The following is an 18030-nucleotide window of genomic DNA, read 5'->3' as shown; positions in this document are numbered from 1 at the left end:
TTACAGTGCAAATATTTGTAATAAAAATAAATATAAAGTGAGCACTGTACACTTTGTATTCTGTGTTGTAACTGAAATTAATATATTTGAAAGTGTAGTAAACAGCCAACATATTTTAAATAAATGGTATTCTATTGTTATTTAATCGCGCAATTAATCGTGATTAAAAAATTTTAATCGCTTGACAGCCCTAATTACAACCATTACCTATGCCAAAGTTTATCTTGTGGGCCTGTTTCTTGATTTTGAGGATTTTTTGATAATATTTCTCATTATTCTTTCTTACACATGGAAATATCAAGTCGTGTTAAGTAAAAAGATAGAGTTTATTATTAATATCTAATATCCCACACAGAAAAGCAAATAAATATGTTCCTTGTGTACTATTAGTTCCACAGAGTTGAACATCATAGTCTGATAAATGTTGGTTGCTGCAGCAAATCATGTACAGTGAGGCCTATCAAGTCAGGAGATAAACGTTAATCCTCTGAGTATAAACAGCCCTCATTCATTATCTACTTACGAAACAACAACAGTAAGACTGAAACCTTTCATTCACCCCACCCTTCCCCACACAGGCATAGACTAATTGATTACTTATGAAACAGTGCTGGTAAAGGATTTCTTATTCCCTAATGTACTGCTTAGCGGCTTTCTCCTAACAACTTAGCCATTCACTTAGGGCGTGATCCTACAACATTCTGTCAGAGGGAGTTGTGTCATTGACTTCAGTGGAGCTGGACTGGATCTTCAATGGTGGTCAAAAGGTAGACCTCCTTACTCTGAATCATAGTGTCCACCTCTAAAGAGGAGCTGGTTTTTCTAGGCTCTGAAGAATATGTCCCTATGATTAACCCAACTCTCTCTTGAATGTGAAATATAGCAACATTCAAAGTGCATAGCTCTGCTACTAAAAACTCCAAACCATTGGTTGCTGTGGAAAGGCAATGTTAACCTATTGGGTCAGAAATAATTCTTCTGACCAAAGCATAGTGCATTCTAAATACACAATTTAAAAAAAAATCCAGACAGGCACTTCCCTTTCTAATACCAGACTTTAGCATTTCTAACTGCGTTTTAACAAAGCTTTTTATGGTCCCTGTACAATGGTAAAACACGCAAATATTTATGATTTCCCCAACTGCATTTCCTGGCTGACACTGGAAGCTGCATTTGCATTCTATTAAATCTCCCACAGTCTGACAATAAATCTTTTTTCCCTAAAACCTGCAGAAATTAATATTTTTCCAGGCTTTTGGGGAGGCATTTTCATTCTTCATCCACAAGATGTTTCATGGAAAACTGTGAGCCCCCCAAAAAGGAAACTAAATGGAATGAGGAGATTGAAGGTATGTCCACATTTTCTTTACCTTGCTATATTAAAAAAAGAGACATTACACTCAATAATTCACTGATGCACAAACCTTAATATCTGGAAGAGAGATTCTCTGTTTAGAATACGGAAGGGGTTTTTGTTCTGCAATAGTTCTTCTCAGTACTTGTGGCCTCAGTGTTGTTGTCTGCATTGAAGCAGCCAATATAATGTTTCCAAAAAGGTGATATTGTGCATGCTGCAATCTGCAAAAGCAACTTACATGAACACTGAGCCTTCTGCAGCTGTAACTGACAAAAGCATTGCTCCTTGACGGGCTGTTTGTTAGACTAAACCCTGCCAATGGCCTCAGTCTATCCAATCGAAAGGATAGCTGGCTTACTCTAGTCACCGGTTACATAGCTCACTCGTTTCAGGCTGAGGGCTGGTTGATCTGCTTCTCAACATTGTGGGAGTAACTACTTATTCCTTTCTTCTCTGCTTCTAGAGAAGAGAGAAAAGGAAGGTGGGGTCTCTGGGAAGATGTAGGAGGAGAAGAAAAGTGGCCCTTGTTCTTTGCACTGGGAAGGTTGCCTTGCAAGTGCAAGTGAAAATTAGAGATTATAAAAGTTCTCATCTTTTCAAATCAAGAGATTGCTTCAAATTTTGGTCAATGGTTTATGATTGTTCTTATCTGATACAAATCCGTTTGCCCAGTCTTATTGGCCCAGTGTTGAGAGAGCCTGAGATCATACTACCTTTTATAGTGAAGTGCTGCCTCTGTAGTTATTTCATGAATAAGTGGGAATTTTGAGTGTATAATGAGGATCACACCCTTAGAAGCTTATACTGGGTACCATCAGCCCAGAATGAAAAGTTAGTACTTTTGTCTATTTTATTATAATCATCTTTAACTTATGTAATATTTCATCCAGATGAATTACATATGTTTTATAAACATTTAGTAACTGATTCATAATCTATATATAATGACTACTGCACAACCCCAAAGAAACGTGCCTACTGCTGGGGTGGAATGCTTACCGGTGTATAATACTGTATACGAGTTTAGTATGTGCAATGATGAAGAACAACTTATTCAACTGAAATAATCAAGGGTGAATTTATACAGATGGATTATAACTTGCCAAATTGAACTCTGCCACAAGACCACTATTAACATGCCCAATCTTCCAAAGAGTGCCATAATATCTAATCCAGGGGTCAGCAACCTATGGCACATGTGCCAAAGGCAGCAAGCAAGCCGATTTTCAGTTGCACTCTGCTGCCAACCTGGGGTTCCATCTACCAGCCCCCTGCCAGCCGGGGTCCCGGCCGCCAGCCCCACTCAGCTGGCTCCCGGCCTAGATGGACAGAACCCCGGGCTGGCAGCAGGCTGAGCAGGGCCGGCGGCCAGGACGCTGGCTGGCAGAGGCCGGTGGACAAACCCCAGACCATCAGCAGGCTGAGCGGCTCAGCCCACTGCCAGCCTAGGGTCCCAGCTTCTCTGCCCTCTGTATTATTGGCACACAAAACCTTAAATTAAAGTGAATAAATGAAAATTTGGCACACCACTTCTGAAAGGTTGCCGACTCCCAATCTAATGAATACAAGCAGCCAGGACATTAGTTTTGTGTTTCTATGGAGGGAGAGCACCTCCGGTAGCACAGTGACCTTGAAGAGAACGTCAGGACATTAGACTCAGAAGAAAGAGTGCCACGTACTGAAGCAGCACCACCCCTTGCGACAGCATCTAGTTTTTCCTCTACCATTACTGCTGTAGCACTTGCGCAGCTTCATTGGTGTTGGCAACCGTGGGAGCACAGGTGTAAACCAAACATGTATTTTTACCACTGTCGTCTAAGTCTGATTTCCCTGAATCCTTGCTTGGTAGCAAAATTTCTCTACTATTCATCTGTACCCCACATACAAAAAAACTGTTTAACTGGCAAGGGAAATACTGTGCAGGGTGAGTATTAAAGTCTATTTGGCCAGAATTTCAACTGAAAGAGAAGTTAATTCAATACTGGAATTGAAGAAATTGCATACTAAAAATAATTCACCAGTGTCAAATTCCATAATCAATGTTCTCAACAGTCTGTTATGCAAAACAGTTACAATGTTGTTATTAAATTCAAATGAGGTAATAGTCTTTGCATCTGAGGGTCTAATAAGTTCAGCTAAATCAATTAATATTTTTAAGTTCCTGGCATATTTTAAGAAAAGTAAAACTAAAAGACAGTCATGATTTTCATTTCTATCTTTTAACACTGCACTTTTCAAAAGTTTTAGTTTTAACTACATAGCAACTTACAGCCTCACACACAACCAATATACTCTGAATAAAAAATTTGCAATGAATATTAAACACTCATATTCTTTCCTTATTCCTGACATGTCTTTTGTTCCAGACAGAGAGAATTACAAGTTCATCTCTGATAGTAAACAGAACTTATAATTTTGTGGCATATAGCAGGAAAATGTATAAGGAAATCAAGTCTGATTGGCATATGATGAATTCATAAGGAAATCTATTTCACATGGTAGCTTGGCCTGATGTAGTAGAGTTATTAATTTGTATTGTCAATATCATGTTGATTGTTTGATTTTTCTACCATATTTAGTACAAAATTGGATTCAATTACTCTTCTAATACAGGTCTGGTTTGCTGTTCCTGCTTTTTATTGGATATTGTAGGTGAGTAGTTGTACATTTGCCCTTTGAAGAAAAGTAATTTCAAATGTCTAGTTATTTTAAATTAGGGAAGTCATTACTGCAGTAAGCATAATGTTTATGAATTTTCCTAAAGATTTGTATGTAGCATTTTAGTCAAAATGCACATTCTGCCCACCAATAGCGTAGTTTAACTGTGTAACAGATATGGAAAAGATGTATTATTGCACAGGTGCAGGAATATACACCAGCCCAATTACTGAATTATCTGACATTTGATAGTTATATATCTTACTCCATAAGACTCCAACTCTGTAACTGGACAAGCATGGTTGGATGCTTTTGCCCACACAGGACCTCATTGTCTTCACTGGGGCTCCACTAACAGAGGCCTAAATTTGTGGAGCCCATAAAGCTGCACATAAATATATACTGTTATTAATTAATTGCTAGTCTGCTAGAATAGGTGCAGTGCTGTCGCACCCTCTGGCTTGAAGTGTTTTCCATCAAATATAGGGTTTACAATTTGGTTCAATAGCTCTCAGCAACCCCCACTATACAAAGTGTTTCAGCACCCCTGTTTACTATGCACCTTGCAGATATAGTAAGGGACAGTCCTCCAAACAGCTTACAATCTAAATAGATAAAATAGACAAAGAGTGGAAGAAGGTACTATTATTCATCTTCTAGACAGCATATGACAGCTGTGCTCCAGGATGTGCACTGGTTTTAAGCATTGGTTTTGACCTAAACAATCATAAATGGACTAGGACCAATTACCTGAGCTTCGTTCCTTGTGATATCATATTGCAATTGTGACCAGCAAAAGTGCTGATGTTAGATTTCCCTCAATATTGGACATCCATCTTAGCTGAAAAATTCCTTGCAGAATTTGGCCCAGAGAATGACTGACCTTCTATTTTCTATGTAAAGACACACAGGGGACTTATGTTTTAAAGGCTGGCATCTGAATGTGAAATCTGCTTTAATAAGATCTCTGGAGATATTTAAGAGTAGGTTAGATAAATGTCTATTAGGGATGGTTTAGACAGTATTTGGTCCTGCCATGAGGGCAGGGGACTGGACTCGATGACCTCTCGAGGTCCCTTCCAGTCCTAGAGTCTATGAGTCTATAAGCTCCTGCCACAATCATAAACTTTCAACTTAATTTTTGTTTTCCTTTTAAGAACTTAAAATCACATGCATCATGATGTGGTCTTCTTTATATTTCACAGACTAGATTACTGGATTACCTGATTCTAACTCACTATATTTTATTGGACAACTTCAAGAAGGTTGCCTGATGTGTTACATATTTACACATTTTGTCTTCTTCAGCTAAAGTCGCGTAGAGTTTTGTATGCGTAAGGGCAGAGGGCCATTACTGGCCTGTCATTTTATTTTCACATGAGTGAAAACCATATTTTGCTGTTACTAAAAAAGGCCTCACTATATTGTAAGGCCATCTTCTGCTGGAGCTGTACATGTCATTGGTTTGTCCTTTAAACCCTTCATATAATATGGTGGGGCCAAATTACACTCATAGTTACACCAACGCAACCACATTGAGGCCAGTGGGGTTGCATAGGTATCACCCGCAGTAGAATTTAGCCCTTGGAGTTTAATTTTGCTATTTCATTGATACTTTTGAGAGACTAGCACCTCTGTCTTTTTATTGTAGGTGTAATTAAATGTCCTCTGCAATATGTAAAATCAGATGTTTAAACACTCAGAAGGGATTTCTGATCACTTTTTAACTTTTACATGGTTGGGAGGGAGTGAAGTTCTACTCAGCTCTGAACTATCCTGAAATTTGAGGGTATTTAGAATGAGGGGTTTAGTTTGGGCCCGTCTCTAATACAAATGTATGAAAGCTCACATTGTCTATGTAATTTTCACTATTCAATGTGGAAACTCAGAATGCTCTGATACAGTAACATATGCATGTCAGTTTCTTTCATATTTACATACAGTACTGGAGCTAATCTATGAAATCCTATATCAACAGCCTAGTCTGATAAAAATCCTACCAGCTGCAGAATTACCTCTATTAAGGTCACATGCAAAGAACTTCTCAAATAGAATTTGACTTCTCAGAATAGCAGAACATTTCACAAACTGGATTGGATGATTACCAGTGAAGGACCTCAGAGGATGTGTTATCAGTTATACTTTATTTTATAGCTGTTTCTACAATGCCAAATCCCTAAATCCTTATTCAGTCCTTGTCTGCAAAGGGAGCTTCAACTTCAGAATTTTGACTATACATTACATTTATGTATTAATATCTCTGCTCTGTTTATTATAACAGTCTTGGCTAATCTAATCAGGAAGACAAATTAACAGACGACATTCTTTGAATCATAAGACAAAATTAGACAAACGCACGCCGGCTAAAATGAGAGTTGTGTTTTCTGGCTTTGATGATATTCTAAAAGATCTTGGTCTGCTTGGCAGGAATTAAGCTATTACCACAAAAATCTGTATTTGTGCACTTTTAGGAATGAGATTTGAATAGCACAGAACGGAAGGGAAAAAGCTATTTGTTTTCCACAGCCACAGTCTCATTACAAAATAGTATTTCCTGTTCCTACATAACTAAGGTTCATGGCTTAATGTGCACCTACAATGGGGCAACTCCTTAGTGAATAATATCAGCTGAGTTACATCCGAGATGAAATTCACACAAGATGGCCAAGTTGCAGTTGTTGTTATGAAATAACAACTTTGACATTCTTGTTGTTTGCGCAATCAAATCTCTAGGTAAAAAACACTATGTTAATGCAATGCATTATTATTTAAAAGGCAAGAAACAATTATGAGTAAAATAATTTTTAAAATACAGATTCTATAAGTATTTTGGGAAAAAAATGAACCTAATTTTACTTACTTATTTGTACTGTGCGCAGGATCAATTTCTGGGAATATACTACAAAAATTAAAACCAGCTCTTGACAAACTGAACCCACTCCCATCCAAAATAAAAAATGAAGAGAAAGGCAGAGTGAATATATTTATCTGGCACTGATTGGTCTACAATGGAAACAAGAGCATTCCAGAAAAACAAATTGCACAATGGCATGAGTAGTATGGAAACTGTCTGGTCTCCAGACACTAAGGGCCTTGTAGATTTGCACGTTAAGGCTTCTGTCATGGTATAATTTCCTCATTCTGAACCTTAGCGTCCAAAAGATGGGGTACCAGCATGAATTCCTCTAAGCTCAATTACCAGCTTAGTACTTGTAGCGCTGCCACCAACCAGGAATTCCAGTGCCTGGTACACTCCGGTCCCCCCAAAACCTTGCCCGGGGACCCCCAAGACCCAGTCCCTCTGGATCTTAACACAAGGAAAGTAAACCCTTTCCCTCACCGTTGCCTCTCCCAGACTTCCCCTCCCTGGGTTACCCTGGAAGATCACTGTGATTCAAACTCCTTGAATCTTAAAACAGAGAGGAAAATTCACCTTCCCCCCTCCTTCTCTCTCCCCCTCCCAGACTCTCCCTGAGAGAGACAGTAATCCTAACACAAGAGAGAAAATTAACCTCTCTTTCCCCCTTCCCTCCTTTCTCCCCACCAACTCCCTGGTGGATCCAGACCCAGTCCCCTGGGGTCTCACCAGAATAAAAAAACAATCAGGTTCTTAAACAAGAAAAGCTTTTAATTAAAGAAAGAAAAAACAGTAAAAATTATCTTTGTAAATTTAAGATGGAATATGTTACAGGGTCTTTCAGCTATAGACACTGGGAATACCCTCCCAGCCTAAGTATACAAGTACAAATTAAAATCCTTTCAGCAAAATACAAATTTGAACTCCTTCCAGCCAAATACACATTTGAACTCTTCCCAGCCAAATACAAATTTGCAAATACAGAAAACAAACAAAAGCCTAACTAGCCTTATCACCTATACTTACTATTTTGAATCTATAAGAACCTGTATCAGAGAGATTGGAGAGAAACCTGGTTGCATGTCTGATCACTCTCAGAACCCAGAGAGAACAACCACCAAAAACTAATAGCACACACAAAAACTTCCCTCCCTCAAGATTTGAAAGTATCCTGTCCCCTGATTGGTCCTCTGGTCAGGTGACAGCCAGGCTCACTGATCTTGTTAACCCTTTACAGGCAAAAGAGACATGAAGTACTTCTGTTCTATTAACTCTTAACTATCCGTTTATGACAGCTTCATTGATATTAAGAGTTTTATAAATTAAATGTAGGGTGACCATATTTCCCAAAGAGAAAACAGGAGATCTCCAGCCACTCGCCCAAGCCCCTGCCCCTCCCAGCAAGGCTGTTGCCCATCGCTGGAACCCTGCGGGAGCCCCCTTAGGAAGCTGTTGCCAGTCACTAGAGCCCTGCCTGGCCCCTGACCCACATGCTGTAATGGGGAGAGGGGGCTTGCTGGCATCTCCACTCACACTCACCCTGCATGTTCTTCCACACAACACTCCACTTTTTGGACAAAAGTGGGCATTTGTCCTGTTTGCTCTTGCCAACTGATCAAGTCGGCAACAGCAAAAATGGGACAAATGCCTTCCTTCAGGAAAAAACAGTCGGGATGGCCAGGAGACGGCTTAAAAAAAGGGACTGTCCCGGCCAAAACGGGAAATATGGACACCCTAATTAAAGTCTATAAAGTCTTATGGGCACTCAAGGCTTTTATAGCTCTACTCTTAGAACCAACACCTTCAACTGCACCCAGAACCAATTGGACTGCAGTGGCCTGCACAGAGCTCAGAGGCAGGAAGCTGCATTCTGCAGTAGCTGAAGCTTCTGAACAATCGTCAAGAGTAGGACATTTTTGCATCTGACAACAGTGGAACTACTCTTTGAGCTAAAGGAAAAAGCTGCTTCTACTGTCATTCTTATTTTTCAGCTGTCAGGTACACAAAAGATAAGCATATTCAACCAAATCATTTTTCCCTAGGAAGACTTCCACCCAAGGACCAGGCCAAACCCTGTTTAGCTCTTCTAACCAGATGAAACCAAACATGCTCAGACCGATGCAGCTTCCTTCTTTCAGCTATCTAGCTGGATTTTCAGTGGCAACTTGCTGTGACTTCAACAATTCATTCTTCACAAGGTACCTATGCTACACCATTACACATCTGTTATGCCATTACTAGAGTTTTATATCTCTCGTTTTAAATATTATAAATCACTGTGCATTAACTCACGATTCACAGCCTAAAAACCCTATCAGAGGGATCAAATTAATGCAGATAACATCAGGACCCAATAGCAACATAGCAAATGAGCAAGACATGATGCTGAAGAGTGGAAGCAGGGTACTGTGGAGATGTACAAAGATTATTCCTTTATGCCAATGGTCCATAGGATTTCCAATGTCTTTTCTCACAGCACTACAATCTATATGTGAATTTTGGCCATGCCCACTGCCCTTTCAACAATAAGCCTGGCACAAAGATAGCTTAGCATGATGCAGCCCAGCTTCTAAGCCCCTGCTGACAATCTCCTTCCCTAAAAGTATCTTCTTTGCACATGCTTATCACCATTAGTGTCAGATTTATCAACCTCCTTTAAGAATACTATCGTATTGCAAATTATACAGGAACAAGCAGCTCAGCCCATTGAAAAGGAATGTCTCACATCACACAGTGACCATTCCAGCTGATTAAGGAGTTGCAAAATTAGTTCTGAATGCAGCTCTAGCTAATCCTGGATTAATGGATGGATGGATGGGGACTGCATTGCAGCACCACAAGATGGGGATTGTAAAGCAAAATTAGTGATTATTTTAGTTGCAACCACTGTAAGCATGAAGGCAAAAAATTTCAGCTTCCACCCCCTCCCTCCAAATACACACACACACCCCTTCCAAATTTTTTATTATCCTTCTAATGTTTCTATTTTTAAAGATGCAGGTCTCATGCAGTCTCATTGCTGGTCCTCCTCTCTAACAGGTTTTTTATGTGCTACTGCAGTAGTGGTGTAATAAGAATGTACAGGACTCCAAGGGGGAGGAGGAAATAATATGAAGACTGAAAGAGAAGGGTACAGGAAGAACTTAATGACAAATCAAAAGGAAGTAGTCAGAAGGCAGGCAGGCAGGCAATGCAGTCTGACAGCTATCAAACATCTAGCAGAGCAGGTTCACAAGATTGTTCCTCACTGAAACTGAAGATCAGGTCCGTATAGCCAACACTTTGCGTTTATAAACAAGTACGACCAAGATGTAGCCACCTTCCTGAGCGGCTCCCTGGACAGCGAATTCGCCTGGGACAGGGGCGACATGGCCTCACTATGGACCCGCGCCCGCAACGCCATGCGCCGACTGGGAAAGCGACTGGGCTGCCACTGGGTGTGGAGTGAGGAACGGCGGGAGCTGGGAGTCCTGGTGCCACGGATCGAAATGGAGGGCAACACCATCATCAGCCCCGGAGCCAGCGGCGTGCTGGAGAAGTCCCTGAATGCTGCCGTCCACGCACCCTACGTGGACACCCTGAGGAAAAAAACGGACCAGGGCAAGGCCTTCCAGGTCACCAGCAAGTGGGACTCCAGCAACCACTTCCTCCCTGCGGGCATCTTCACCCGATTCGCCAACTGGCGGTTCATACACCGCGCCCAACTGAACTGTGTCCCGCTCAATGGAGCCGTCCGCCACGGGAACCGGGACAAGCGCTGCAGAAAGTGTGGGTATGCCATGGAGACCCTGCCCCACGTCCTGTGCAGCTGCAGGCCCCATGCCAGAGCCTGGCAGCTGCACCACAATGCTGTCCAGGACCGCCTAGTGAAGGCCATTGCCCCGTACCTGGGAGAGATCGCTGTCAACCACACCATCCCCGACACCGACAGCCCACGGCGCCCGGACATCGTCGTCACGGACGAGGATCGGAAAAAGATCATCCTCGTCGATGTGACGATCCCGTTCAAGAACAGGACCCCGGCCTTCCATGAAGTCCAAGCCCGCAAACTTGAAAAATACGCTCCCTTGGCGGACACCCTGCGGACAAAGGGCTATGAGGTCTACACTGACGCTCTGATCGTTGAGGCCCTGGGTGCCTGGGACCCCTGTAATGAACATGTACTTCGCACCTGTGGGGTGGGCCGTCGCTACGCGCGGCTCATGAGATGCCTAATGGTCTCAGACACTATTCGATGGTCTAGAGACATTTACACAGAGCACATCACCGGCCACCGCCAATACCAAGTGTGAGCCGGCATGACTTTGTGAACCCACGAGGGGGAGGAAACTTGTGGACCTCCCCTGCTGGACTTTATCCCTTGAGCCCTGAACCCACCAAACCGAACTCCACCATGTGAGGGTCATCCTATCCCCATTACCCAGCCCGCTTATCTTTACCCATGACTGTCTGTAACCTGTATGTATGAGCGATGTACCCCCACTGCTTCCTGACTGTATCTTGATCTCACCCACCGTACACCCCGCACTGGGAACATGGCAGACTGTATATGCTATGTGCTGTTCAATGCCTAACTACTAGCATCCCCCTATACTCTGTATGCTACCCCCGATGATCAATAACTGACTTTTCAAACTCTCTGTATCGTTTATTTTTAAATATTTTCTAATAAACTTTTAAATCTGTTCTTATCAAAAAAAATAGTTTGAATGGGTTGTGAGGAAATAGTGAGGAGGAAATAGCAGGTGTTTGCGAAGGACTGTCAGAGTCAGATGACTAAACTGACAACTGGTCATTTATATCAAACAGGCAGCAACTTTTTGATCACCTGGCATGTCTCCTAACTCAGCGATTGGCTAGAGCAGTGGTTCTCAAACTGTGGGTTGGGACCCCAAAGTGGGTCGCAACCCTGTTTTAATGGGGTCGCAAGGGCTGGGTAAGACTTGCTGGGGCCCGGAGCCAAAGCCAAAGCTGGAGCCCCACTGCCCAGGGCCAAAACCTGAAGGCTCCAGCTCTGTGTGGCAGGGCTCAGGTTACAGGCCCCTTGCCTGGAGCTGAAGGCCTTGGGCTTCAGCTTTGTCCCCTCAGGCTTTGGCCCCTCCACCGGGGTGGCAGGGCTTGGGAGGGGTTCAAGCTTCGGATCCCCCTACTGGGGTCATGTAGTAATTTTTGTTGTCAGAAGGGGGTCATGGTGCAATTAAATTTGAGAACCCTCGGCTAGAGGAACAAGCTGACAACAAAAAAAAAACATAAATGAAAAAGAGCAGATAATTAATGATATAACATGGGAGACTTTAATGAGATGGTCAACTGCTGAAACTGCAATCAAAATTAAGAAATTGTAAAGGACCATATGGAACAGTCAATCACTCAGAGTTCAAAAGACACTTAATAGTAAGAATATAAAAGGCTCTAATAATACATTGTTACATGTTAATTATTTGACAATTGATCATTAAATCTCTGTGAATGTTTAAATGTCAAGTTTTGCACTGCAGCTGCTTTTAATTCTTAACAAATTTGGCATCTAGATACCATGATGAAAGATGTATTCCAAACACCTAAAATAAGTTGGACATAATCAATATATCTGTAATTATTAACTGTTATTGAGCATAAATACAATTACCACTCTGTTAAGACCAAGTAGTCTATGAATAATTAATTGTGTTTATAATATGTGGGGGTAAATTCTCCTCTCCCTATTCTTGTCTACAGTCCCAATGAATTCAAGTGTAGGGGCATGGAGGTGGTCCTTAATTAACATGTTAACAATATATTACACAAAAAGTGACCCATTGTTCATTCATTGTAGGGTACCCAACTTCACTATGAAGATGAATGGTGTAACCATTTGGTATAGTCTATAACAATTATGTCATTACAGTTTTAAGTCTTTTCCTGAGATTAGGTGTGTGCTGAATATTTAACATAGCTTCTTTTATACAGTAGCTCCTCACTTAACGTTGTAGTAATATTCCTGAAAAATGCAACTTTAAGTGAAATGATGTTAAACTAATCCAATTTTCCCATAAGATTTAATGTAAATGCGGGGGTTTAGGTTCCAAGGAAATTTTTTGGGGGCAGACAAAAAGACATTATATACTGTACAGTACTGTACTGTACTGTGGTTGGGAGGTGCCCATGGCTTACCCTACACAGGCACAGACTGCTGCAGGCAAGGAAGCACCTTGCGCAGCAGCAGCAGCAGCTTCCCTCCAGAAGAACAGGTGCCAACTTTGCCAGGGGATGCTCCAGGCCCACCTCTTCCCACGCTCACCCCACCTCCCCTCCGGAGTACGCCGCATGCCCGCTCTTCCCCCTCCCTCCCAGCACTCAGGACTTTCTGGGAGGGAAGGAGGGAGAGGAGCAGAGACACGACGCTTCCTCACTCCTCTCCCACCCTCCCAGAAAGTCCTAAGCGCCGCCAAACAGCTGTTTGGTGGCAGGGGAAGTGATGGGAGGGATGCACAGGAGGCGGAGAAGAGGAACTTGTGCAAAGCTCCCTTAGAAAGTTGCTGCTCTTCTACAGAATCTTACAAGCAGTGGACAGAGCAAGCAGCCAAATGATGTTATAAGCAAGCATTGCACAACGTTAAACGAGCATGTTCCCTAACAGAGCAGCGACGTAACTTTGAAACAACATTAAGCAGGAAGACGTTAGGTGAGGAGTTACTGTATTTCTTTTTTTTTTTTAAATCACTCTTACATGTATGTTCCTAAAGACAGCTGCTCAGTGACTATGTGAAATGAATGCCCTGAAAAGCTTACACTTTAAGACTCCAATCCTGTAAACATTTACTCACCTGCTTTGCACATGAGACATTAAGCAGGTGCTTATTTGCAGGATCAAGGCCTCATTTATGCATCATTAAATATTTTGCAAAGTAAATAAAGGAGATGACTGGTTAGACAGGTGATTAGACGAGACTTCGTCCTTTATGGTAAACTCCATTTTAGTGTTATGTCACCACCTCAATCCCCCACATTGAATAGGTGTGTTTGCATTATTTTCTCTGTCATCCTATCATCTGCTCGTCTTGGACAGAGTCCCACCATCATAATCATACCCAGCTTTCACATCCTACTCCACCATAATACAAAGAATAAATGATAATAATAATGACCAGGTAAGATTTTCAAATAATCTAATTATCCAGACTAACTTTAAAAATAATATTTCACAGAAAAATAAATATTTATACTAATCTGTTTTTGTACTTATTAATGTCTTGTGACTTTGATAAATGAAAGCTGTTTTCAGTGAAACAAAAAACTTCTTGGTATTTCCTAACATTAAATTAAATATCTGAAAACAAGTGACTAAAAATAATGTTATTAGCTTTATTAGCTATAATATAAGTAAGTCTGAATAATCACAATTCATATATATCACCTGATCTATTATCTTTATAAAACTTGCATAACAAAACTCTTTGGAAGGGACGATAATCAATCTTGTTCTTACAGTGCCAGTATGAAAAAGAAATTACTGAATTTTCATGAAGCAGAACAAAATGTAAACTCAGCTGTCCTCCTTTCTCATAAAATGTTTATATTCTATAATGCATTAGATGCTGCTTTTAAATGTTCCTTCTCTTTTTTTTTCTTTTAAGTCAAACTATTGTACTTGTTTTTCATATAAATAGCTTCAAGTAATATATGCTGAATTTTGCAGAGACCATTTGGTCAGATTCTAATAATCCCTCTTGGGAGCTGACACCAACTTCCAGCAGCAGGTCCAATATTACAGATTGGAATAATAAAACACATGCTGCTGCAGCTCCCAGAAAATACAAGTCTGTCTTTTCCAAAATGAAGGATGACATTCTGAGGATCTCAGAAGCCTCTTGTCTCCTAGCTAGAAGCATGGAGCTTATCCTTTTTAATGAGCAGTAAACATTCTGGGCTCTAAATAAACAAACAAAGGGAATTAACTTTTTTTTTAAATTCACTGCAAAATTCAGGTCCCATGATGGGTCTTGTTTTATCCATCAAATTAAATAAAGATCATTGTATTATTAGGATAATAAACTGACAGAAAATGTGTTATTTTAAAACAGAAAAAAGTGCTGTTTAGTGCAGTGAAATAAAGACACTTTTACTCGGCACAAATTTGAAAAAATAACCTATAACCCCGTTTTTCACACAATGAAAATGTTGAATTATTTTTTAATTCTCCATATGAAAATGATTACCAGATAGATGTCATTAAATTTGCCTCCAGGAAGACAGACTTATTAAAAAGATTGGGATTTCACTCCCAAAAATTAGCTTTGTGTTAGGGTATTTGCCAGCCTAAGAGAAATTATACATCTTCCCACTACATTTCATCTTCTATCTTCACAGCATTCCAAATATAAGCCTCAGGTAGGTCTAGACTTCTCATGTTTGAACTACTTGGTTGAAAGCAATCCACGGTATAATGATTTTTTTTAAGACTAGTCTGAAAAATGAACAGTTTTTCACATGCACAAATGCTACCAGAAATCAAAATATCCTATATCTTCCTACCCTCAGCAACCCTCTCTGCTGAAGAAAAAAAAAGAAAAAGCTGTTTTACTAATTTATAAGCACCATGCAGACCCAAGCAATCTACAAAGAAATCACTCCACCAGTAATATAGATATAAAAGCACAACGCATCTTGTAGGTTTTTGAGAAATTCTGAAAGCCAAAAAAAAGGCTTAAAGAGTTTAAAATATTCCCAATACTCACTGAAGGCAGCCACTGCAAGAGCCAGTGTGACAACGATGGAGACCCATGAAACCCACAACGCCTTCTTTCTGTAGCTCTGAGCTTCATGAGGTTTTAGCCTTGTACTGCTTTCTAGTAAACCTGATAAAGGCAATACACAAAGTGGTGTGAACATTACATTACTCCTTTTAAAAATTGAAAAACACATCTGTGTCAATTCAGGACCAAACAGATAATTGTATATCTCGTATATGGTACATTATGAGCCTAATTCTACTCACCTCACTGAATTCGGGTGAATGAAGCTAATAAGAGTGCTTGAGTGAGCAAGGAGAACATGTTTTGGCTCTAATGTTTGCATTTCACCTGACAGATTATTAACTGCAATCTTCACCCCAGAAGAGCCCTGCTATCTTCAGGCAACTAAAGGAAGGTTCACAGTAATTTCACTGGGTATGTCTATATGGGGATAAAAGCCCCATGAGCATGGCCACAGCTGGCCCAGGTCAGCTGAATTGAGCTTGTGGAGCTCAAGCTGCAGGGCTAAAAATTGCTAGGTAGACAGTCAGGTTAGGGCTGGAGTCCAAGCTCTGGGACCCGCCACCCTCACAGAGCCTTAGAACTCAGGCTCCAGCCCAAGCCCCCGTGTCTACACAGAAATTTTTCAGCCGCAGTGCCCATGCCAGCCATGGGGTTTTTATCCCCATGTAGACACTGATACAGGTACACATGAGGGACTTGATCCAGCACCTATTTAGGTCAATGATAAAACTTTAATTGACTTCAATGATTCAGGATTTGGCCTTAGTTCCAGATAGGGTGACCAGTCAGCACGTGTAAAAAATCGGGATGGGGGTGGGGGTAATAGGACCCCAAACAGAAAAAAGCCCCAAATATCAGGACTGTCCCTATAAAATTGGGACATCTGGTCACCCTAGTCCAGAAGAGAACTATAAGAACACAGGAAAAAAAATTGTGTTGGAGTGTTAAGTTCACCAGGCTCACACACCTGAGAAGTTAACTTGCTGATCCATTAAAATACAATACTCAAATGGAGTATCAAAGCAGGAACATATGTATTTTAGGAGGATGATGAAAAAGACTTAGAGATGAAAAAGACCTATTAGACCTGAGGAAGAGCCATATGTAGCTCAAAAAACTTGTCTCTCTCATCAACAGAAGTTGGTCCAATAAAAGATATTACCTCACCCACCACCTTGTCTCTCTGTTAGAGCATAACATCGATCCTCCTGCAAAGGCATACAATCCCCACATAGAGGGACATGAGAGAGGAATTTAGGGCTTGATCCTGCTCTTCCTGAAATCAGTGCAGTGGGTGTAGAATTGGGTCCTAGGTCCTAACCAATTTTTTAAAATTTTTTTTGGTCTTTCACCATGCTTTCCAACTATGGAACCCTCCCCTGTTTTCCCCATCCTAATCCCCAGCTAACAATTCAATTTAAATATCAGAAAAATAGCGATAGTCTTCTGCTCCTTCTCTCCTCTCATCTTCTTTTAGCCCTAATTATGATATACATTTAATTAAATTTTTTTATATATATTTCCTTTCACCAGAAACTGTAAAATCTGATCCAAATCTGTTTCACTCATGATCTCTGGAATATTTTGTTTAACAAATGTAAAATCCAGTCAGTCTTCTCCAGTGAATCTTCCAGGATGTCTGTCACTTTTTCAGAAAACACACATGTTTGAAAACGGAAACTACTGTAGGCTCTGAATTTGTAAAGCTAGTGCATTATAAACATTAGAAGCAGCATAGATGGCTTGAAAACGGGGTTGGGCATTAGAACTAGGATTAGAACTAAATTCCTATTAATAACTCATTTTGTGCTCTTGGGAAAATCACTTAACCCCACTGCCTCAATTTCCCCATTGGTAAACAGGGATAATATTTGCCTAGGATACCTCACAAGGGTGTTATAAGGATTAATTACTTAATGTTTGTACAGAGTTTTCACACATAATTATTAAATTCTTTGTGCCAAATTTTGCCTCAGTTACATACATGAAACTAATTAACTTCAAGAGGAGCCGCACTCTTATATGTAAGAGAAGAATTTGGTCCTATAATAAGAGATCCTATTTCTTAATTTTTATGTTTAAATTGGATTTATTTTCAACACACATTTAATGCTTTTCGAATTACCAAATTGATAGCCCTCAATGCTTTGATTCCTCTGTATGTTCACAGAACAGGTCTGGGATGGGTAGCAACAATACACACTTCTCACTAAAAGGACCATTGCAAGCAGTTTAGAAGGTAATTCCTCCTATATCCATTCAGTACTAGACCTGTCTGCTGCCACTGCCAACAAATGTGCACAATTTCAATGGTGGCTTTTATGAGGCTAACACCTAAAAACAGGTCTAGAGATAAAGATAAGATTTCATTATTCTAATTGTATAACCACAGAGAGAACATCTCTCCTTGTTTGTTGGCA

General features: G+C 40.6%; 1 protein-coding gene and 1 long non-coding RNA gene across 2 annotated transcripts in view; one reads left to right on the top strand and one right to left on the bottom strand.

The window, feature by feature from the left end:
* The window catches only part of TMEM163 (transmembrane protein 163), a 171518-nt gene that overhangs the window by 149610 nt on the left and 3878 nt on the right, over positions 1-18030 (bottom strand). The window contains exon 2 of the mRNA XM_030580880.1: positions 15590-15709. Within this exon, the coding sequence (XP_030436740.1) occupies positions 15590-15709 (120 nt within the window). The remainder of the gene's footprint in view (positions 1-15589; positions 15710-18030) is intronic.
* LOC115659999 lies at positions 11083-16697 on the top strand. Its single transcript, XR_004002687.1, has 3 exons — positions 11083-11178; positions 13526-13531; positions 16687-16697. It is a non-coding gene; the product is annotated as an uncharacterized LOC115659999 (long non-coding RNA).

The sequence above is a fragment of the Gopherus evgoodei genome, chromosome 11 (assembly GCF_007399415.2).
Source record: "Gopherus evgoodei ecotype Sinaloan lineage chromosome 11, rGopEvg1_v1.p, whole genome shotgun sequence".
Taxonomy (NCBI): Eukaryota; Metazoa; Chordata; order Testudines; family Testudinidae; genus Gopherus; species Gopherus evgoodei.
The sequence above is the reverse complement of the archived record's forward strand: the minus strand, read 5'-3'. Positions and strand labels throughout refer to the sequence as shown.